The following is a 22,110-nucleotide window of genomic DNA, read 5'->3' as shown; positions in this document are numbered from 1 at the left end:
GGGCCCCTAATGATTTCTTTTCTTTTTTTTTTTTCTCCTTTCTCTTTCTTTTCCTTTTTTTTTTTCCAGATGGAGTCTCACTCTGTTGCCCAGGCTGGAGTGCAGAGGCACAATCTCGGTTCACTGCAACCTCCACCTCCTAGGTTTAAGTGATTCTCATGCCTCAGCCTCCGGAGTAGCTAGGACCACAGGCGCCCACCACCATGCTTCATTTTTGTATTTTTAGTAGAGACTAATTTTTGTGTTTTTAGTAGAGATGGGGTTTCACCATGTTGGCCAGGCTGGTCTTGAACTCGTGACCTCAAGTGATCTGCCACCTTGGCCTCCCAAGTGTTGGGATTACAGGCGTGAGCCACCGCGCCCGGCCATGTTTTTTTATTTTGCACTCATTGCACCTGAGTAAGAATCACACCTGGAGACAGGGTTTAAAACATGGGTTCCTGGGATCACACCCCAGAGTCACTGAACAGGAACCTCCAGGCCTCAAGTCTAGGAATCTCCGTGTGCCAACCTCACCCACACGAAGCTGTAATGCACGGGAAATGCGCCTCTTTTATGGAAACGAAGAGTAAGACTTGGGGAGAATGAGGCAGGGCCTGCAGGCACTGAAACCCTAGGTTTTTTTTTTTTTTTTGCTGGGGGGAAGGGGGATGCAATTTCGCTCGTGTTGCCCAGCTGGAGTGCAATGGTGCGATCTTGGCTCACTGCATCCTCCACCTCCCAGGTTCAAGCGATTCTTCTGATTCAGCCTTCCCGGTAGCTGGGATTACAGGCGCCCGCCACCACGCCCAGCTAATTTTTGTACTTTTAGTAGAGACGGGATTTCACCATGTTGTCCAGGCTGGTCTCAAACTCCTGACCTCATGATCTGCCCGCCTTAGCCTCCCAAAGTGCTGGGATTACAGGTGTGAGCCACCGTGCCCGGCCCAAAACCCTAGTTTTTTGGGGTCTAGGCCTGGACTGGGTGGAAACCTAGGTCCCCTCCTGCTGCCACCCTGAGGTGGGTCTGGGTCCTTACGGCGTGTTGAGCACCAGTCGGTCCCACTGCCCCTTCACGTCATCGTCCTCAGGTTGCTCCGTGATGTACAGGCCGTCAAACTCCAGCTTCCGGGCCAGCTCCTTCTCCCGCTTAAAGATTACCAGGGGCACCTGGATAGTGGGAGGAGGCCAAGGGTGGGCGTCAGGCACCTTGGCTGGACCATAGTCTCAGCAGAAGCCATGACGTCTTGCTGGAGTCTGTGTGTGACCCCACATCAGAAGTGCTTTCCCAGTGATAAGGGTAGAAATGAGGCCCAGGCAGAGGGCTCAGGGCTGGGATGTGGGGGACACGGGCAGAGGGGTCAGGGCAGGGATCGGGGAGGCACAGGCAGGGGGGTCAGGGCTGGAATGTGGTACATAGATAGAGGGGTCAGGGCCGGGATGGGTGGCATAGATAGAGGGGTCAGGGCCGGGATGGGTGGCATAGATAGAGGGGTCAGGGCTGGAATGTGGTGCATAGATAGAGGGGTCAGGGCCGGGATGGGTGCATAGATAGAGGGGTCAGGGCCGGGATGGGTGGCATAGATAGAGGGGTCAGGGCCGGGATGGGTGGCATAGATAGAGGGGTCAGGGCTGGAATGTGGTGCATAGATAGAGGGGTCAGGGCCGGGATGGGTGCATAGATAGAGGGGTCAGGGCCGGGATGGGTGGCATAGATAGAGGGGTCAGGGCCGGGATGGGTGGCATAGATAGAGGGGTCAGGGCTGGAATGTGGTGCATAGATAGAGGGGTCAGGGCCGGGATGGGTGCATAGATAGAGGGGTCAGGGCCGGGATGGGTGGCATAGATAGAGGGGTCAGGGCCGGGATGGGTGGCATAGATAGAGGGGTCAGGGCCGGGATGGGTGCATAGATAGAGGGATCAGGGCCGGGATGGGTGGCATAGATAGAGGGGTCAGGGCCGGGATGGGTGGCATAGATAGAGGGGTCAGGGCTGGAATGTGGTGCATAGATAGAGGGGTCAGGGCCGGGATGGGTGGCATAGATAGAGGGGTCAGGGCCGGGATGGGTGGCATAGATAGAGGGGTCAGGGCTGGCAGTGGAGAGGCACAGGCAGGTGTGTCAGGGCTGGCAGTGGAGAGGCACAGGCAGGTGTGTCAGGGCTGGCAGTGGAGAGGCACAGGCAGGTGTGTCAGGGCTGGCAGTGGAGAGGCACAGGCAGGTGTGTCAGGGCTGGCAGTGGAGAGGCACAGGCAGGTGTGTCAGGGCTGGCAGTGGAGAGGCACAGGCAGGTGTGTCAGGGCTGGCAGTGGAGAGGCACAGGCAAGTGTGTCAGGGCTGGAATTGGGGGGCACAGGCAGGTGTGTCAGGGCTGCGGTGTAGGGGCATAGAGGGGTCAGGGCTGCAATGGGGGTGGGGCACAGGCGGAGGGATCAGGCCAGGATGTGAGAACAGGGGAGCTGTGGGAGCCCAGGAGTGGTGCCTGATGCCACCTGGGGCTTCCCAAGGGAGGGAGGTCTGAACTCAGAACTGAAGGATGAATAAAACAGAGGCAGGTGCAAGGAGGTGGAAGCGGTGCAAAGTATTGCAGGCAGAGGGAATGGCATGTGTGAAAGTTTTAAGCCCAGAGAACTCTAGTTCAGTAGCAAAGTATCAAGACAGTGGTCCAGAACCTGGTTCCTCAGCTATAAGCTGTGTCTGTTCCCAATTTGAATGTCGTCCTTGCTGGAGACCCCTGTCATCCTTGCCGGAGACCCCAATCCTGTACCCAGTTCCCCAGCACTCACCCCAACCCCAGGCCCCCTCTGTCCCAACCACTTTAAGGGCCTCCAGCCCCAGCCAGTGCTCCTGCACTGCCCCCACCCCCACCCAGCCAATAAGCCCTTGCCCCAGAACCATGGCCATGGGCCCACCTTGAGACAGTTATAGCCAATGATGCAGAGAAAGGCCACCAGTGTATGCAGGAGGCTCAGACACCGCAGGGCGGGCTCCATGTAGCCTGTGCTCTCCTCCAGGAAGTAGTACACCATGTTCTCATCCTCATCGCCCTCTGCCTCCTCTCCGGCCCCCAAGCCCCAGCCAGAGCCGCCACCAGAGCCTGCACCTGACACATCCCCAGCAGCTGAGCCTTCCATGTCGTCCTCCCCTGGTGGAGAGTCTGAGACCTGAAATGGGGACAGAGATCCATCTGTGTGTCTGTCACATGCAGAGCCCACTCACAAAATTGAGCCTCCATTCCCGAGATTGGACTGGGACCATACCAGATACAGTCTTGGTGTGGCTGTCAATCAAGATCAAGGGGTGGGCCTAGGGCTCTAGCTAGCAAATCAGACTCTGACCTGGGAATTGGCCTATTGAACTGAGTGGCACAGAACTGAAGACAGAGTTGGTTCATCTTGATAGTGGAGCCCTAAAGAAACTGCCTACTAATATTAACACTAACACGAAAATTATTAGCAGCTAAACATTTACACAGTGCTTTTTATACACCAGGTACTGTTGCTCTAAGTGCCTTACACATACTCATCCTCTTTTTTTTGGTGGGGTGGACGGAGTTTCACTCTTGTCACCTAGGCTGGAGTGCAGTGGTGCAATCTCGGCTCACTGCAACCTTTGCCTCCCGGGTTCAAGGGATTCTACTGCCTCAGCCTCCTGCATAGCTTGGATTACAGGTGCCCGCCACCATGCCTGGCTAACTTTTTTTGTATCTTTAGTAGAGACGGGGTTTCACCATGTGGCCAGGCTGGTCTTGAATTCTGGACTTCAGGTGATCCACCTACCTCGGCCTCCCAAAGTGCTGGGATTATAGGTGTGAGCCACTGTGCCTGGTGCCTTATCCTCTTTCAATCCCCACAGCTCTAAGAGGTATTCCATTTTACAGATCAGGGAGTTGAGGCACAGGGATGGTAAGCACCTTGCCTAACGTCATGTGCCAGTGGGCAGTGGAACAGGACTGGGTCCCACAGAAGCCATGCTTCGATCTCTCTAGTCTACCTTACTGTCCTGTTATCTAGACCCCTGGCAAGACCCCAAGGGTCCCTTTGTCCTTCAGGAGGCCTGGTTCTTAGCCCATTCCTTCCATTCTATGAGCGGCCCATTTCTTCCTCCCTGCAAACTTCTGTTTAGCTTATGTGAAAGCAAAGATGCTTAACGGAATCAATGGGTGTTGCTGAGAGCTGAGGGCCTGCACCCAGGTGCACAGGACTGGCATGTGGCCTAGCTGAGCAGAGAACTCAGCTCCTGCTCCTGCTGTAACTCCCACAGACACTCAGGCTTCTATCCCAGATGGATCCAGGTATCGCCTACTCACCCCCATGGAGGAGGGTCCCAGGATCCAGGTGTCCAGCCTGAACCCTCCTAAGGACCCTGAGCCCAATACCTTGTTCCTTCTGTGGAGGAACCCTGAAATTCTGATAGGGGCTGAGCCTCCCATCCCACACCATGGATAAGGGCCTGACCCTCCCAGCCCTTCAGGACCAGCACCTTATAAAACAGCAAGATGAAGTTGATGGCAAATGCCAAGAAGAGGGCAAGGAACCGCAGGGTGTAAAAATTCCGGGACAGGTAGTTCTGAGAGAGAAGAGAAAAAGAGAGAAAGCACTCACAGATCAGCCTCTTCCCTGGAGAATTCATCCCAACATTTACCCGCAATCAGTACCTGGGCTCTCAGTATCTTTCCTACAACCTCCTATTTATTTATTAATTATTATTATTATTATTATTTTTGAGATGGAGTCTTGCCTGTCGTCCAGGCCGGAGTGCAGTGGTGCGATCTTGGCTCACTGCAACCTCTGCCGCCCGGGTTCAAGCAATTCCTCTGCTGCAGCCTCCCGAGTAGCTGGGACTACAGGCGCGCGCCACCACACCCAGCTAATTTGTGTATTTTTAGTAGAGACAGGGTTTCACCATATTGGCCAGGCTGGTCTCAAACTCCTGACCTCGTAATCCGCCCTCCTCGGCCTCCCTAAGTGCTGGGATTACAGGCTTGAGCCACCACGCCCAGCCTATTTATTTATTTTTGAGACAAGGCTGGAATGCAGTGGCGCCATCTCGGCTCACTGCAACCTCCGCCTACCGGGTTCAAATTCTCATGACTCTGCCTCCTAAGTAGCTGGGATTACAGGTGTGCACCACCACACTCAGTTAGTTTTTGTATTTTCAGTAGAGATGGGGTCTCACCATGTTGGTCAGGCTGGTCTCAAACTCCTGACCTCAGGTGATCCACCCACCTCGGCCTCCCAAAGTGCTGGGATTATAGGTGTGAGCCACCTCGCCTGGCCTCAACCTCCTATTTATTGAGTGCTTGCTTATACCAACATTTGGGCTAAGAGCTTTATTTGCATGAACTTGTTTAATTCTCAGTACACCCCTATGAAGTGGGTACTACTGTTATGCGCACTTTACAGACGAGGAAACTGAGGCTCAGGGAAGTGGTGTCTTGCTCAAGGTAACATAACCAATGAGTGGCAGAGCTGGGATTTGAACCCAGGCAGTCAGCCTCCAGAGTCCAAGCTCCAAGCCACTTTGCTATGCTGCTTCCTGAGTGAGGTCACCCCGCCTGTCACCCTGCCTGCTTTACAGAAGGTGAAAGAGAATTTTTTTTTTTTTTTTTTTTTTGAGTCAAGGTCTTACTCTCACCCAGGTTGAAGTGAAGTGACGCAACCATAGCTCACTGTGGCCTCAACCTCCTGTGCTTAAGTGATCCTCCCGCCTCAGCCTCCTGAATAGCTGGGACTACAGGCATGTGTCACCTCACCCAGCTAATTAAAAAAACATTTTTGGCTACTCTGGGTGCACTGCCTATAGGGTAGCCCTGCTCTGCAAGGAGCAGTAATTAAAAAAAAAAAGATTAAAAAAACTTCGGCCAGGTGCGGTGGCTCACACCTGTAATCCCAGCACTTTGGGAGGCCAAGGCGGGTGGATCACAAGGTCAGGAGATCGAGACCATCCTGGCTAACACAGTGAAACCCCATCTCTACTAAAAATACAAAAAATTAGCCAGGTGTGGTGGCAGGCACCTGTAGTCTCAGCTACTTGGGAGGCTAAGGCGGGAGAATGGCATGAACCCGGGAGTCAGAGCTTGCAGTGAGCCGAGATTGTGCCACTGCACTCCAGCCTGGCCAACAGAGCGAGACTCTGCCTCAAAAAAAAAAATTCTTTTGTAGAGACAGGGATCTCCCTATGTTGCCCTGGCTTGTCTCAAACTCCTGGGTTCAAGTGATCCTCCTACCTTGGACTTACAAAGTACTGGAATTACAGGCATGAGCCCCCTTGCATGGCCAGGAACATCTTCCATCTCTCCCTCTTTCTCGCCACCTTTCCCTCCATCCCTCATTCTTCCCACAAATTCTGACGGAACCATCTTCATTCTACATGATTCCCTCACTGACCCCCCGCCCCCCGCCCCCCGCCACTTTTTTTGAGGCAGAGTCTCGCTCTGTCGCCCAGGCTGGAGTGCAGTGGCACGATCTCAGCTCACTGAAACTTCTGCCTCTTGGGTTCAAGCGATTCTCATGCCTCAGCCTCCTGAGTAGCTGGAATTGCAGGCATGCACCACTATGCCCAGCTAATTTTTTTTTTTTTTTTTTGTATTTTTAGTAGAGATGGGGTTTCACCATGTTGGCCAGGCTGGTCTTGAACTCCTGACCTCAGGCGATCCGCCTGCCTCAGCCTCCCAAGGTGCTGGGATTACAGGTGTGAGCCACCGTGCCCAGCCTCCCTCATCCCCTCCTATCAGGCCATGCCTGGAGAGGAGACAGGATGGAGGGAACCCTGGGACCTGCCTCCTAACACCCACCCTTCTTCCTGGCCTGGATAGATAAGTGCTTCCCCAGGAACTGGGAGAGCTCAGACCTCCACAGCAGCACTGGGAGTGGTGGAGGGACTGAGACTCTAAGGGCTGACAGCCAAGAACAGGCCACGGTGGGAAGGCCAGAGCGGTGGCCTCACTGAATGTAGCTCTGGATAGAGGATGGAGGTGGAAGTGTGGGTGGGTGGCCCCGATGAACAGAGGTATGGAGGTTGGAATAAGGATTGTGAGCAGGGAAGGGACAAGGAACCAAGTGAGGGCCATCTGAAAATGCTACCCTGTCCCCAGGTCTGGGGATGTCTCTGCCCTCTCCCCAGCTAGGGTTCTTCTTGGAGATGAGCTTGAACAGGTGAACTCAAGAACAGGGTGAGCAGGAGAGGTGGGCACCAGAGGTGGGGCTCCCGGGGAGAAGAAGGTTCAGGTGACCTGGCTGGATCCTCACCAGGAACTTCACCCTCTGCACCTCCAGTTCTCCCCAGAATTCGCCCCCAGCTTCCTCCTTCTTTGGAGGGGGTGAGGGAGGTGCTTGCTTCTTGGGGGGCTCTGGTGGGGGTTCGGGAACTTCTTCCTTCTCCCCATTCTCGGCACTGCAGGACAGGACAGAGAGAGGTCAGGAGGTGCCTAGGCGGGCAATGCATGAGTTCATTCATTCAAAACCATTCACCAAGGGCCCGCCCTGTGCCTGGCCCAGGTTTGGATGGTACTGGGTACACGGGATGATGAGATAATCAGGACTTGCCCTTATGAGGCTCCAGTCCAATGTGGGAGAAAGGCAGTGACAGTGACACCAGGCAGTGACAGTGACACTAGGCAGTGACAGCCCAGAGTGGTCGGGGCTGGGATGCAGGAAGCTCAGGGGGTTGTGGGAATCTGGAGGAGACACCTCCTCAACTTAGGAGGGGGTCAGGTGTCCTGGAGAATTGCAAAGGATAAGAAAGACTCAGAGTAGGCATGGGGGCCTGTGTTCCAGGCAGAGGGAAGGCACATGCGAAGGCCTGGCGGTTAGATGGGAGTTTTCATTTTTCTATCTCTCCATATTTTTTTTTTTTTTCGAGACAGGGTCTTGCTCTGTCACCCAGGCTGGAGGGCAATGCTGCGATCAGGGCTCACTGCAGCCTCCACCTCCGGGGGTCAAGTGATCCTCCCACCTCAGCCTCCCCACACACCACCGTGCTTGGCTAATTTAAAATTTTTTTTTTATGTTGCCCAGGTTGGAGCATTTATTTCTTGATTCTTTTACTCAGAGCCCCTCCTCCGTGCCTGAGTCTGGGCTGGGTGATGCTGAGGACACAGGGTGGCCAGGACAGCCTCGGGGCCTGACCTCTGGAGGCTCCTAGTCTAGGAGGGAGGCAGTGATAGGCGCTAGGCCCTTCAGCCCCAAGGCCACTCACTCGGCTTTCTCCGGCTCCAGCTCTGGTTCAGGCTCTGGCTCTGGCGGGAGCTCCTCCTCCACTCCATCCACCTAGGGGCAGGGCAAGCATCAGGGCTGAGTCCCCACCCTAAGCGTTTCTCAGGGCTGCCTACCTGCTCCTCTCATCCCTTCTCTCTTATTTCCCCTGGGTAATCTAAGTTTTACAGTTCCCCCCACCAGAAAGAGGCAGATTATGATTCCCATTTTACAGAGGGGAAACTGAGGCTCATCGAGGTGAAGCCCTTTGCCCAAAGCACTGCACAGGGTTGGGCTGACTCCAAGTACAGCTCTGCTTGTCCCCAGGGCTTCCCACCATCTTGACCTCCGCTTTCCCATGGCATTCCCAGCACCAGGGGCCTGAGGATGTTTGGGGTTCCTTCCTCCATGGTGTACTTCATTCCCACAACGAGTATCTCTGAGGGTCTTTTCCTAGTGGCCCTGACCCTGTCTCGGGACTTTTTTTAGTCTTAGGCTTTCTTTTCCTTTCCTATTTTTTTTTTTTTTTTTTTTTTTTTTTGAGACGGAGTCTCACTCTGTCACCTAGGCTGGAGTGCAGTGGCACCATCTTGGCTCACTGAAACCACCGCCTCCCGGGTTCAAGCGATTCTCCTGCCTCAGCCTCCTGAGTAGCTGGGATTACAGGCGCACACCACCATGCCCGGCTAATTTTTGTATTTTTAGTAGAGACGGGGTTCCACCACGGTGGCCAGGATGGTCTCAAACTCCTGACCTCAGGTGAACGGCCCGCCTCGGCCTCCCGAAGTGCTGGGATCACTGTAAGCCACCGCGCCCGGCTTAGTTTTGGTCTTTCTTGCCCTCTAATTTGGTCTCTGGGTTTCTTACTCTCTCTGGCTCTCCAGGTATCATTTTCTCTACCTCTCCAGGGCCCTGCACTCTGCCTGGCCCCGCACTCTCTCTCCCCGGCCCTTTCTCCAGGTCTCTATCTCTGAGTCTCTTTCTCTGTGGGTCTGTGTATCCCTCTGACTCTGAGCATCTCTCTTGCCCAGCGCCCGCTGTCCCCGTGTGCGTCCTCCATGGGTGCGTCCTCCGTGGGTGCGTGCGCCCTGCGTGTGCCTATCCCCCTGGCCAGTTCTCTCCTCTGTGTGTGTGTCTCCACCCAGCCGGGCTCTCTTCCTCCCTCCAATCCCCCATCTTTCCAAAACCCCAAAGCCCCCGCCTGCTCTCTCACCCCCAACTTCCTCTTGAGGATGGGAGAGCCCTCGGGTGTGGGCGGTTCCGCAGGCGTCGTGTCCCCCATGTCCCCGAGACCGCCAGCCCCTTCAGGCCGGAAGGGGCCCCCATCGGTCACGGCCACCGCCCCGTCGGCGCCGCCCGGCCCGGCCTCGTGCACCGCCTCCTCCTCGTCTCCAGCGCCCTCCGCGGCGTCTCCAGCGCCCTCGCTGGCACCCTCGCCGTCTGCGTCTCCGCCCGGTCCGGCCGGCTGCTCGCCGTGCACCTCGTCGCTGGTGGGGTCGGGCATGCCCGCCAGGAGCTCGGTCACCGTCACTTTCTTGGCGCCCTCCACCAGGCCGCCGCCAAACAGCGAGCCCCAGAGCAGGCCCACCGCGCCCGCCGCCGCCCCCGCGCCAGCGGCCCCAGCGCGCGTCACTGCTGCCCAGAGCAGCGCCGCCACCGCGGTGGCCGCCTCGCGGGCCGTGAGCCGGCGCAGCCGCCGCACGCGCCGCCGGAGGCTGCGGTAGCTGAGGCCGCGCAGGGCCCGGCCTGCGGCCGCCACCACCCGCGCCGTCGCCCCCGCTGCCGCCGTGGCCGCCGTGCCCTCGGGCCCCGCCGCGCCCTCCTCCACGCCCTCCGCGCCCGCCTCCGCCGCGCCCTCGTCCTCGTCGGTCTCCGGCTCGCCCTCGGGCTCCGAGATCTGCGCGGCTATCTGCATCTCGAAGATGGTGTCCTCGCAGAAACTCACGAAGAGCTCCATCTTCTCAGCCTCGCCGCCCTCGTTCACCACGTCGAAGATGAACTGGCGCTTGGACTCCTTCACCTGAAGCGCGGGGCGGCAGACAGGATAGGGGCGCCGTCAGCGGGGGCTCGGACAGCAGCGACAGCGCAGTGGCAGCTACAGGGGGTCACCACAGTGGCAGGCGCTGTTCTAAATGCATTGTTGGTATTTTGTTTTGTTTTTGAGACAGGGTCAGGCCGGGCGCGGTGGCTCCGCCTGTAATCATAGCACTTTGGGAAACCGAGGCGGGCAGATCACTTGAGGTCAGGAGATCGAGACCAGCCTGGGCGACATGGTGAAACCCCCGTCTGTACTAAAAATGCAAAAATTAGCCGGCGTGGTGGCGCACCCCTGTAATCCCAGTTACTCGGGAGGCTGAGGTAGGAGAATTACTTGAACCCTGGAGGTGGAGGTTGCCATGAGCTGTGATCATGCCACTGCACTCCAGCCTGGGCAACAGAGTGAAAGTCTGTCTCAAAACAAAACAAAACAAAACAAAACAAAAAGATAGGATCTAGCTCTGTCTCCCAGGCTGGAATGAAGTGACGCTGTCTCGGCTCACTGCAACCTTCACCCCCAGGGTTCACCTGATCCCCATGCCTCAGCCTCCTGAGTAGCTGGGATTACAGGCGCCCGCCACCATGCTGGGCTGAGTTTTTGAATTTTCAGTAGAGACAGGGTTTTGCCATGTTGGCCAGGCTGGTCTCGAACTCCTGGCCTCAAGTGATCTGCCCGCCTCAGCCTCCCAAAGTGCTGGGATTACAGGCATGAGCCACCATGACTGGCCTGCTAATTTCTAAAAAAATTTTTTTTGCAGAGACAGGGTCTGGCTGTGTTGGTCAGGCTGGTGTTGAACTCCTGGCCTCAAGCAATCCTCTGGCCTTGGCCTCCCAAAGTGCTGGGATTACAGGCAGGAGCCACAGCGCCTGGCCATGTTGTTGTTTTGATTATCAATAGCAAACCTACAGAGAGAGCATTATAGAGAGCACTCATTGCGAGTACTCCTGTAAATGCTTCAATAAGGCCAGGCCCCATACAAGCAGTTTTCATAAAACTCATTTAATCCTCACAAACAAGCCTAGGGCTAGCGGGTTTTCTTCCCATTTTACAGATGAGGACAGGGAGGCCCAGAAAGTTACATGCCCAGGTGACACAGACAAGGTGGCACATATAGGATTCGAACCCCCAGAGAGCTGGCTCCAGAATGGATGTGTTTAGCTTCCTGAGAGGAGGAGCATAGTGCTTAAAGGCAAAGGCTCTGCAGCCAGCCTGCCTGGGTTCAAATCCTGATTCTGCCACTGAGTAGCTGGGTGATTTTGAATTAACTCTCTGGACCTCCGTTTTTCCCTCTGTAAAATGGGCATAATAGGACCTACATTATAGGGTTGGTGTGAGCGTTAAATGAGTTAATAGATGCTGCATGATTAGAACAGCGCCTGGTGCCTGATAAATGCTGTATAGTGGGCAGGCCACGGTGGCTCACACCTGTAATCCCAACACTTTGGGAGGCCGAGGCGGGCAGATCACCTGAGGTCAGGAGTTCAAGACCAGCCTTGCCAACATGGCAAAACCCCACCTCTACTGAAAATATAAAAATTAGGTGGGCGTGGTTGCACATGGCTGTAATCTCAGCTACTCAGGAGGCTGAGCCAGGAAAACCGCTTGAACCCGGGAGGTGGAGGTTGAGTGAGCTGAGATCATGCCATTGCACTCCAGCCTGGGCAACAAGAGCGAAACTCCATCTCAAACAACAACAACAACAACACCGTAGTGTTCTCTATTATTATACTGCCCCACAGGTGCTCTGTGGCCACATGGGCATACGTGGATGCCTGAGAAGCAGGGGAAAGTGGAATGGGAAGGAGTGAGCAGAAGGAAGCAGGTGTTTGGAGGAATAGCACTAAGGGAAAGGGTGTTTGTATGGGGATCACGCAGGGTCAGAGGAAGAAGGGAGGGCAGACTCCCCCAGCACGTGCAAAGAGTGAGTGGGAAGGGCCGTGGTGAACAGCAGCTTCCTGCAGAGGCAGGGATGTGCGGACATCCTGGGTGCCAGGATGCTGCAACCACTTGTGTGCCAGATGGGGGTATGTATGCAGTGGGGCCCCGAGGGGCATAGATGAGTGTGCAAGATCTCAAGGATTCCTGCGGAGTATGTGAGGAGACACCGGGGGGCCAGGGAGGGATCAGGAGTAAGGAGGGTGTGGCGGCATGGGAGGATGACAGAAATGTGCAACCACGAGGCTCAGTGTGCACGGTGAACGTGGGCACATGGGGCAGGTGTGCAAGGGCCTGGGACTCTATGGGGGAACAGGAGGAGTATGAGTGTGAGAGGGGCCTGCAGTTATGCAGTGTGTGTGAGGCAGGCATGAATGTGGGAAGGGGAGCCAAGAGTTTGTGTACTGGCTCCCAGAACATGAGGACAGGGCTCCATGTGGGACATGAGCCCGCGTGCATGAGCTGGTGTCCCCTGAGGAGACATGAAGGGCCCAGTCGTGAAGGAGGTGACGGGTGCGCAAGCCTCCTGGGCTATGAGTGTGAGACAAGGAGGGGTGTGGAAGTACCTGGCGGCATCTGAGGAGCAACAAGCAAGTGTGTGTGCAAGAGAATGAGGTGAGGGTGTGTCAGGGCCGTATGGGGAGTGTGAGGGAATGGGGAGGGGAACCATATGTCAGCCAGGTGTGCCAGCTGTGCTGGGGACACGCCAGGACCACGTGAGTGTACCCTTGGGGCAAGTAAGTGCGTGAGGGGCATTCAAGCATTTGTGGGCTGGGCATAGGAGGAGCTGAGATAGGGCATGTCAGATTAGAGAGTAGGTCTGAGGGCTTTTGTGGGTGAGCCTGAGACCGTGGCCCAAGTGTGCGTGGGTGAGCATGGTTGTGCCAGGGCTACAGTGAGGGCAAGTGGGCAGTGAACAAATGAAGCATGCCAGGGTTCTGGGAGGGCTCATTGGCATCCTCAGGGTATGTGTGCAAGAGGTGTGCACCCACGTGTGGGCCCAGAATAAGTTGGGGTACACATCATGTGCTAGGACTTCAGAAGGCATCTGGGGGCACACGTGATGACTGGTGAAGGGTGGGTCAGCATGCCAGGGCACCCCAGAGCCCCCAAGGCGAGCGTGTACAAGAGTGAGCATGAGCGGGCCAGGACCAAGAGACGGCACACCGGGGGCTGCTGGGAAGGTGAGCAAGTGGTGTGTCGCCATGCGGGTTCGAGGAGGTGAGAGTGTGGGTAGGGCTGCATCAGGGCTATAAGGGCCTGCCAGAGCTCCCAGGGTGTGCGTGTAAGGGGAAAGCATGGCGTGTGAGCAGCCACAGTCAGGACACACTGACCTTGCTTCCTGCCCAAGGGGTGTGCATCCTTGTGCGGGCCAGTTCTGCAAGAAGTGGCCAGGGGCGGGCCAGGGATGCGCAAGGGCGCAGCCGGACAAAATGTGTACAAAAGGGTGGGCGTGGGCTTGCCGGAGCAGGGCAGATATGCGAGGCACGCACAGCCCCCTGTGGGGTCAGAGGGTGCAGGAAGTGACCACCCGCATGCCCAAAGCCCCAGGAGGCGAGCTTGCACACGTGCGGGCCCCCTGACCTGGGGCATCTCCCACTGGGCGCGGTTGGTCTCTGAGATCTCGAAGTAGATGCGCTCGATGCGGCGCGAGGCGCCCATGATCTCGATGCGGCCCAGGTAGGGGCGGAAGTACTCAAGGATGCTCTCGGCCAGCTCCAGGAAGTTGTGCAGGCGAGGGTCATGCGGCACATGCTCCGACAGGTTGGTCAGCAGCACCGCCACGTTGAAGCCGATGTCGCGTGCTGGCTCCTGGAAGCGGTTGGCGAACTCCTCGCAGTTGATCATTTCGTTCTCATCCGCTTCGGAGCACGAAAGCAGGAACTGGATTTCTGGACCGCTGAACTGCTTCTGGCTGTCCATGGCCTGGGACAGGCAGGGAGGTCAGTGGGGTGACCTGGAGAGCCTCAATTCTCTCTCTCTCTTTTTTTTTTTAAAGACAAGGTCTTGCTGTGTTGCCCAGGCTGGAGTGCAGTGGCGCAATCACAGCTCACCACAGCCTCAACACATCCCCTATAATCCCTATCCCCACCCCTGGGCTCAAGTACCCAGCCTCCAGAGCAGCTGGGACTACAGGCATACACCGCTGCACCTGGCTAATTTTAATTTTTTTTGTAGAGTTAAGGTGTCCCTATATTGCCAAGGCTGGTCTCAAACTCCTGGGCTCAAGGGATCCTCCCACACCTCAGCTGAAACTTGCTTTTTTTTCTTTTTCTTTCTTTTTTTTTTTTTTGAGATGGAGTTTCTCTCTTGTTGCCCAGGCTGGAGTGCAGTGGCATGATCTCAGCTCACTGCAACCTCCATCTCCCAGGGTCAAGTGATTCTCCTGCCTCAGCCTCCTGAGTAGCTGGGATTACAGGTGCCCGCCACCACACCTGGCTAATTTTTTGTATTTTTAGTGAGATAGGGTTTCATCATGTTGGCCAGGCTGGTCTCAAACTCCTGTCCTCAGGTGATCCACCCACCTCGACCTCCCAAAGTGCAGGGGTGACAGGTGTGAGCCACCGTGCCCAGCCATAACACTCTTTATCTGTTATCCTGCTAATGGAAATGTAGGTTGCTTCCAGATTTGTTTATTTATTTATTTTTCTGAGACAGGGTCTCACTCTTTCACTCAGGCTGGAGTGGTGCAGTGGCGCGATCTCAGCTCATTGCAGCCTCCACCTCCCAGGGTCAAATGAGTCTCGTGCTTCAGCCTCCTGAGTAGCTAGGACTACAGGTGCATGCCACTGCGCCTGGTGAATTTTTGTATTTTTTTGTAGACAGGGTTTTGCCATGTTACCCAGGCTTGTCCCAAACTCCTGAACTCAGGTGATTTGCCCTCCTCCACCTCCCAAAGTGTTGGGATTACAAGCATAAATCACCAAGTTCACCCACAGATTTTTTTTACAGACAACACTTTTCTTGAACATTCTTGTGCTGATTGCCCATGCATTTTTGCAAGAGGTTCTCTAGAGCAGCATAAAATGTTCTTGACCACACTCACTCACCATAAGAATACATTTTACAATGTGACTCAAAAAAAAAAAAAAAGGTTTCATGACACAATTCTGACCTTTGCTGTGTAGCACACTCTGCAGTGTTCTATTTTATTTCTAAAGATGCTGGTCACGAGTTATGCATTGCTAAATTAATTTCATTACCTACAGATGGGTAGCAATATGCAGTGTGAGAAATGTTGCTCTGGGGTATGAACAGAAGCAAAATTTTCTGGCTCTCAAAAGTGCTTTGTAAAAACCCCAGAACTTTGCAAAATGCTTTCTAAATGAGTAACATGCTTTGCAAATCATGAAGGGCTCTAGAAACCACAGAGCATGGAGACATAATCACACCGGAACCCCTCACCTTCTGCCCTCACCTCGTCTGCCTGCCTCCCCCTCTATCATGAGGTGTCTCAAAAATCCACCTCTGGCCAGGCGTGGTGGCTCATGCCTTTAATCCCAGGACTTTGGGAGGCCGAGGTGGGTGGATTACCTGAGGTCAGGAGTTCGAGACCAGCCTGGACAACATGGTGAAACCCCGTCTCTACTAAAAATACAAAAATTAATTAGGCATGGTGGTGTGTGCCTGTAATCCCAGCTACTTGGGAGGCTGAGGCAGGAGAATGGCTTGAACCTGGGAGGCGGATGTTGCAGTGAGCCAAGATTGTGCCATTGCACCTAGCGTGGGCAATAAGAGCGAGACCCTGTCTCAAAAGAAAGAAGCCCACCTCTCCACAGGGGCCTGGGACACTATCACCTCCATTCACTCCTAGAATCTGCTCTTGTGATTTGCTGATCTCTCTTTGTCATCATTCATTGCTCATCCCTTTATGTATGTATGTATGTATTTATTTATTTATTTATTTACTTACTTACTTACTTACTTATTGAGACGGAGTCTTGCTCTGTCTTGCCCAGGCTAGAGTGCAGTGGCACGATCTTGGCTCACTGCAGCCTCCGCCTCCTGGGTTCAAGTGATTCTCCTGTCTCAGCCTCCTGAGTAGCTGGGACTACAGGCGTGTGCCACCACACCGGCTAATTCTGTATTTTTAGTAGAGACAGGGTTTCACCATGTTGGCCAGGCTGGCCTGGAACTCCTGACCTCCGGTGATCTGCCTGCCTGGGCCTCCCAAAGTGCTGGGATTACAGGCGTGAGCCACCATACCTGGCCTATTTAAAAAAAAATTATTTTTATTTTTATTTTTGTTTTTTGAGACAGAGTCTTGCTCTGTTACCCAAGCTGGAGTGCAGTGGCATGATCTTGGCTCACTGAAACCTTTGCCTCCAGGGCTCAAGCGATTCTCCTGCCTCAGTCTTCTGAGTAGCTAAGATTACAGGCATGTGCTACCACGCCAAGCTAATTTTTGTATTTTTAGTAGAGATGGGGTTTCGCCATGTTGGCCAGGCTGGTCTTGAACTCCTGATCTCAAGTGATCTGCCCACCTTGCCCTCCCAAAGTGTTGGGATTACAGGCATGAGCCAGGCCTTTTTATTTTTCATTTTTGTGGGTACATAGTAATTGTATATATTTATGGGGTAGATGAACTATTTTGATATAGGCATGCAATACGTACTCATATCAGGGTTAATGGGGTATCCATTCCCTCCGTCATTTATCCTTTCTTTGTGTTTCAGTCTACTCATAGTCTTTTAGTTGTTTTACTTTATTATTAATTTTTTGAGACAAAGTCTATCTCTACTACCTAGGCTGGAGTGTAATGGAGTGATCGTGGCTTGCCATAGCCTCGACCTCTGGGCTCAAGTGATCCTCCTGTCTTAGCCTTCCAGATTGGGACCACAGGCATGCACCACCATACCCAGCTAATTTTTTAAACATTTTTTTGGTAGAGACAAGGTCTTATTATGTTTTCTAGGCTGGTCTTGAACTCCTGGGCTCAAGCGATCCTCCCACCTCAGCCTCCCAAAGTGCCGAGATTACAGGCATGAGTCGTCGTGCCTGGCTAGTATTTTATTTTATATTTTATTTTATTATTTTATTTTATTTTTGAGAGAGTCTCACTCTGTTGCCCATGCTGGAGTGCAGTGGTGCAGTCTCGGCTCACTGCAACCTCCGCCTCCCGGGTTCAAGCGATTCTCCTGCCTCAGCCTCCTGAGTAGCTCGGAATATAGGCATGCACCACCATGCCTAACTAATTTTTGTATTTTTATTTCTTTTTTTTTGAGAGAGAATTTCGCTCTTGTCACCCAGGCTGGAGTGCAATGGCGCGATCTTGGCTCACAGCAACCTCCCCCTCCTGGGTTCAAGTGATTCTCTTGCCTCAGCCTCCCAAGTAGCTGGGACTTCAGGCATAGGCCACCACGCCTGGCTAATTTTTGTATTTTTTGTAGGGACAGGGTTTCGCCATGTTGCCCAGGCTGCTCTCTGTCCCTCTTGTTCCCATCTTTCAGCCTTTCCATTTACTGTCCTCTTTGCCTGGGACACCACAGCCTCGCTGATTCATATGGTACCTTTCAACTCTCAGCTTCGCTGTCCCCTCCTGCAGAAGGCCTTCCTCCACCAGCCGGGTTACAGGGCTTACCACACCCTGCTCACTCCCACGCCCTTCAGACCACAGATTATAACCTGCAATTACTTTGTGTATTTCGTTATTTGCATCTGCCCCTTCCCACTGGACTATCGGCCCCCACAGTGGGCTCTCTGTTTTGTTCACTGCTGTACCTTCAGGACTAGGGCAGTGCCTGACACACAGTAGGCACTCATACTCATTTGTCAAATGAAGGAAGCATCATGAAAACTAAGAGGCTGGGCGCCATGGCTCATGCCTATAATCCCAGCACTTTGGGAGGCTGAGGCAGGTGGATCACTTGAGGCCAGGAGCTCAAGACCAGCCTGGCCAACATGGTGAAACCCCATCTCTAGTAAAAATACAAAAATTAGCCAGGGTGATGGTGGGTGCCTGTAATCCCAGCTATTTGGGAGGCTGAGGCAGGAGAATCGCTTGAACCTGGGAGGCGGAGGTTGCAGTGAGCCGAGAGCATGCCACTGCACTTCAGCCTGGGTGACAGAATGAGACTCTGTCTGTCAAAAAAAAAAAAAGAAAAAAAAGAAATGAGACTATCGCCATTTTGCAATCTCTAATGAATGAATATGTCTGAGTGTTGAGCAGAAACAGCTGCTGGCATCTGGAAAGGAGGTGCCTCCTGGTGGAAGTATACAGCAGCCCCACATAGGAAGGTTCTGGCTAAAAAACTCCTTACACCCAAATCTGAATCTGCTCGAACTTTGGCTGAGTCTCACTTTGGAGGAAACCCAGGGGACACAGGAACACATGAAATGACACCACAAGGACGCATTGGTCAGGTCCAGACTATGGGAAACTCTACAACTAGGACAGCACTATCCACTGATAGACTTAGTGTGAAAAAAGAATGAAAAATGTCGAGCTAATCATTTTTTAGATTGATTATGGCCAGGCACGGTGGCTCTTGCCTGTAATCCCAGCACCTTGGGGTGGCTGAGGAGGGTGGATTGCTTGAGCACAGGAGTTTGAGACCAGCCTGGGCAACATGGCAAGACCCCGTCGCTATAAATAAATAAACAGGATTGATTCCATGTTGAAATAATATCCTGAGTGTACTAGATTATGTGTAGTGTTTCATCTTACCTTTTTTTTTTTTTTAACAGGGTCTTGCTCTGTTGCCCAGGTTGAAGTACAGTGCCATGAACATGGCTCACTGCAGCATTAACCTCCGAGGTTCAAGAGATCCTCCTGTCTCAGCCTCCTCAGTAACTGGGACTACAGATATGCACTACTACACCTGGTTATTTTTTAAAAGTTTTTATAGAGACAGGGTTTTGCTATGTTACCCAGGCTGGCTCAAACTCCTGGCCTCAAATGATCCTCCCACCTTGGCCTCCCAAAGTGCTGGGATTACAGGCATGAGCCACCATGCCTGGTCCTCTTTTTACTTTTTTAAAAAACATGGCTATTAGAAAATTTAAAATTATGGTGACTCACGCCTGTAATCCCAGCACTTTCGGAGGCTGAGGAGGGCAGATCACTTTAGGCCAGGAGTTTGAGACTACCCTGGCCAACATGGCGAAACCTTGTCTCTACTAAAAATACAAAAATTAGCCAGGTGTGGTGGCGCATGCCTGTAATCCCAGCTACTCAGGAGGCTCAGGCAGGAGAATCACTTGAACCTGACAGGTGGAGGTTACAGTGAGCTGAGATCGCCCCACTGCACTCCAGCCTGGACAACAGAGTGAGATCCTGTCTAAAAAAAAAAGAAGAAAATTTAAAAATATACATATTGCTCATATTGTATTTCTGTTGGACAGTAAAGATCTGCAGGACTGGATCTCCAGGAGATAAATTGCAAGGAAAAAGAAAAGATAATAGAGGGGAAGCAAGAGATGAAAGATGATTTTAAAAAGTATCAGCCAATTGCAATGGGTGACCCTTGTTTGGATTCTGATTTAAAGAAGCTACAAAAAATCCTGATAGTTACATGAAAGTTATGAGATTTGGAAATTTGCACACTCACTAGATATTTGATGATTTAAAGGACTGTGACTACTTTTTTATTTGTACTGTTTAATTTTTGTTAGGAGTGATGATGACATGGTGGTTTGTTAAATAAAAGGAATGTCTTTTAAGGCCACACACACACATACACACACACACACACACCCCCGCGCACGCACACACACACGCATTTTTTTTTTTTTTGAGGCAAGGTCTCACTCTGTTGCTCAGGATGGAGTGGAGTGCAGTGGTGTGTTCAGGACTCACTGCAACCTCAACTTCTCGGTCCTCCCACCTCAGCCTCACAAGTAGCTAGGACTACAGGCATGTGCCACCACACTCGGCTAATTTTTTGTATTTTTAGTGGAGACAGGGTTTCGCCATGTTGCCCAGGCTCTTCTCAAACACTGGGCTCAAGCAATCCACTCTCTTGGACCTCCCAAAGTACTGGGATTACAGGCGTGAGCCACCATGTCTGGCCAAGACCATATATATTTTATGATAGCATTTATATGCAGTGTTCAGAATAGGCAAATCTATAGAGGCAGAAAGATCAGTGGTTACCGGGGGCTGGGGTTGGGGAAGTGGGAAATGATGGCTAACGGGTATGGGGTTCGTTTTCAAAGGATGATTAAAATGTTCTAAAATTAGATTGCAGGGATGGCTTTACAATTCTGTGAACACACTATAAACCACTGAACTGTACATTTTAAATGGGTGGATTTTGTGGTATGTACATTCTATTTCAATAAAGACACTTTAAAAAGGAAGTGTTTTAATTAAGAGACAAATAAAATTTGCAGATAGGAAAACAATGACGATAACCTCAAGACTGTTTACTGACCAGGAATAAATTGGTAACCTAAAATGTGCTTTCTGTTGGGTGAGGTGACTCATTCCTGTAATCCCAGCGCTTTGGGAGGCTGAGGCAGGAGGATCCCTTGAACCCAGGAGTTCAAGACCAGCCTGGGCAACATAGGGAGACCTCATCTCTGTTAATATAATTAAACATTTAAATAAATAAATAAATAAAATGTGATTTCAAACACCAGAAAGAGCCTTCCAAGCCATAGTAGCTGTTTTGAAATCTACAAAGTACTTCATCAGTGAAGATGTGATTTGTAAACTGTCAAGAACTCTGGCACCCATGAAGAACTTGGGAAATTATAGAACAATGCTACTTATTTTTTTTCTTTTGAGACGGAGTCTTGTTCTGCCACCCAGGCAGGAGTGCAGTGGCACAATCTCGGCTCACTGCAACCTCCACCTCCCGGGTTCAAGCAATTCTCTGCCTCAGCCTCCCGAGTAGCTGGGATTACAGGCGCATGCCACCATGCCCAAGTAATTTTTGTATTTTGTAGTAGGAACGAGTTTCATCATGTTGGCCAGGCTGGTCTCGAACTCCTGACCTCAAGTGATCCGCCCGCCTCAGCCTCCCAGAGTGCTGGGATTACAGGCGTGAGCCACTGAGCCCGGCCATAATGCTACATTTTTTAAATGCAGATTTTCATATGAATGGAAATGCAGAAAAAGCATCTGGACTTTGGGAGGCCAAGGTGGGTGGATCACTTGAGGTCAGGAGTTTGAGACCAGCCTGGCCAACATGGTGAAACCCCGTCTCTACTAAAAATACAAAAAATTAGCTGGGTGTGGTGGCATATGCCTGTAATCCCAGCTACTTGGGAGGCTTAGGCATGAGAATCGCTTCAACCTGTGAGGCAGAGGTTGCAATGAGCTGAGATTACGCCACTGCACTCCACTTTGGGCAACAGAGCAAGACTCAGTCTCAAAAAAAAAAAAAAGTTTAAAAATTTAAACTACAACTGCAATACCATTTTTCACCTATCAGATTGGCAAAAATCCAAAGATTTGACAGTGCGGTCTGGTGGCAAGGCTGTGGGGAGACAGGCACACTCTCATATGATATTAATGAGAAAGAAAAATGGAGGGCAATGTCTGTTCAAATGACAAATGCATTTACCTTTTAACCCAGCTATCCCACTTCTGGAAGTTTATCCTCTGAGATGAACCACACATGATTTACAGAATGTTGTATAATAAGAGGAATTGTTTTTGTTTGTTTGTTTGTTTTTTGAGATGGACTTTCACTTTTGTTGTCCAGGATGGAGTGCAATGGCGTGATCTCAGCTCACTGCAACCTCTACCTCCCAGGTTCAAGTGATTCTCCTGCCTCAGCCTTCCAAGCAGCTCAGATGACAGGCGCATGCCACCATGCCTGCTAATTTTTTGTATTTTTAGTAGAGACGGGGTTTCACCATGTTGGCCAGGCTGGTCTCCAACTCCTGACCTCAGGTGATCCACCTGCCTCAGCCTCTCAAAGTGTAGCAAGAGTAATTGTTATAGCCAGCATTGCTTTAGGCCCAAATACTACAGCCTTCCTCAGCACATTTCCCTCCATCTGCTGGAACTCTG

The 22,110-nt window shown here is 52.5% G+C and overlaps 1 protein-coding gene across 2 annotated transcripts in view; it reads right to left on the bottom strand.

The window, feature by feature from the left end:
- The window catches only part of RYR1 (ryanodine receptor 1), a 148,656-nt gene that overhangs the window by 13,342 nt on the left and 113,204 nt on the right, over positions 1–22,110 (bottom strand). Inside the window, exons 87-93 of one of the 2 annotated variants that reach the window (XM_054540360.2) lie at positions 13,731–14,072; positions 9,387–10,193; positions 8,178–8,248; positions 7,229–7,373; positions 4,461–4,547; positions 2,891–3,142; positions 1,019–1,149 (exon numbers count right to left, since the gene is read on the bottom strand). In XM_054540360.2, the coding sequence (XP_054396335.2) occupies positions 1,019–1,149; positions 2,891–3,142; positions 4,461–4,547; positions 7,229–7,373; positions 8,178–8,248; positions 9,387–10,193; positions 13,731–14,072 (1,835 nt within the window). Of the gene's footprint in view, positions 1–1,018; positions 1,150–2,890; positions 3,143–4,460; positions 4,548–7,228; positions 7,374–8,177; positions 8,249–9,386; positions 10,194–13,730; positions 14,073–22,110 lie in introns of those variants that run through there. The other variant, XM_063720078.1, reaches the window with a different exon arrangement.

Source organism: Pongo abelii, chromosome 20 (assembly GCF_028885655.2).
Source record: "Pongo abelii isolate AG06213 chromosome 20, NHGRI_mPonAbe1-v2.0_pri, whole genome shotgun sequence".
Taxonomy (NCBI): domain Eukaryota; kingdom Metazoa; phylum Chordata; class Mammalia; order Primates; family Hominidae; genus Pongo; species Pongo abelii.
This window is presented reverse-complemented; position numbering and strand designations above follow the sequence as displayed.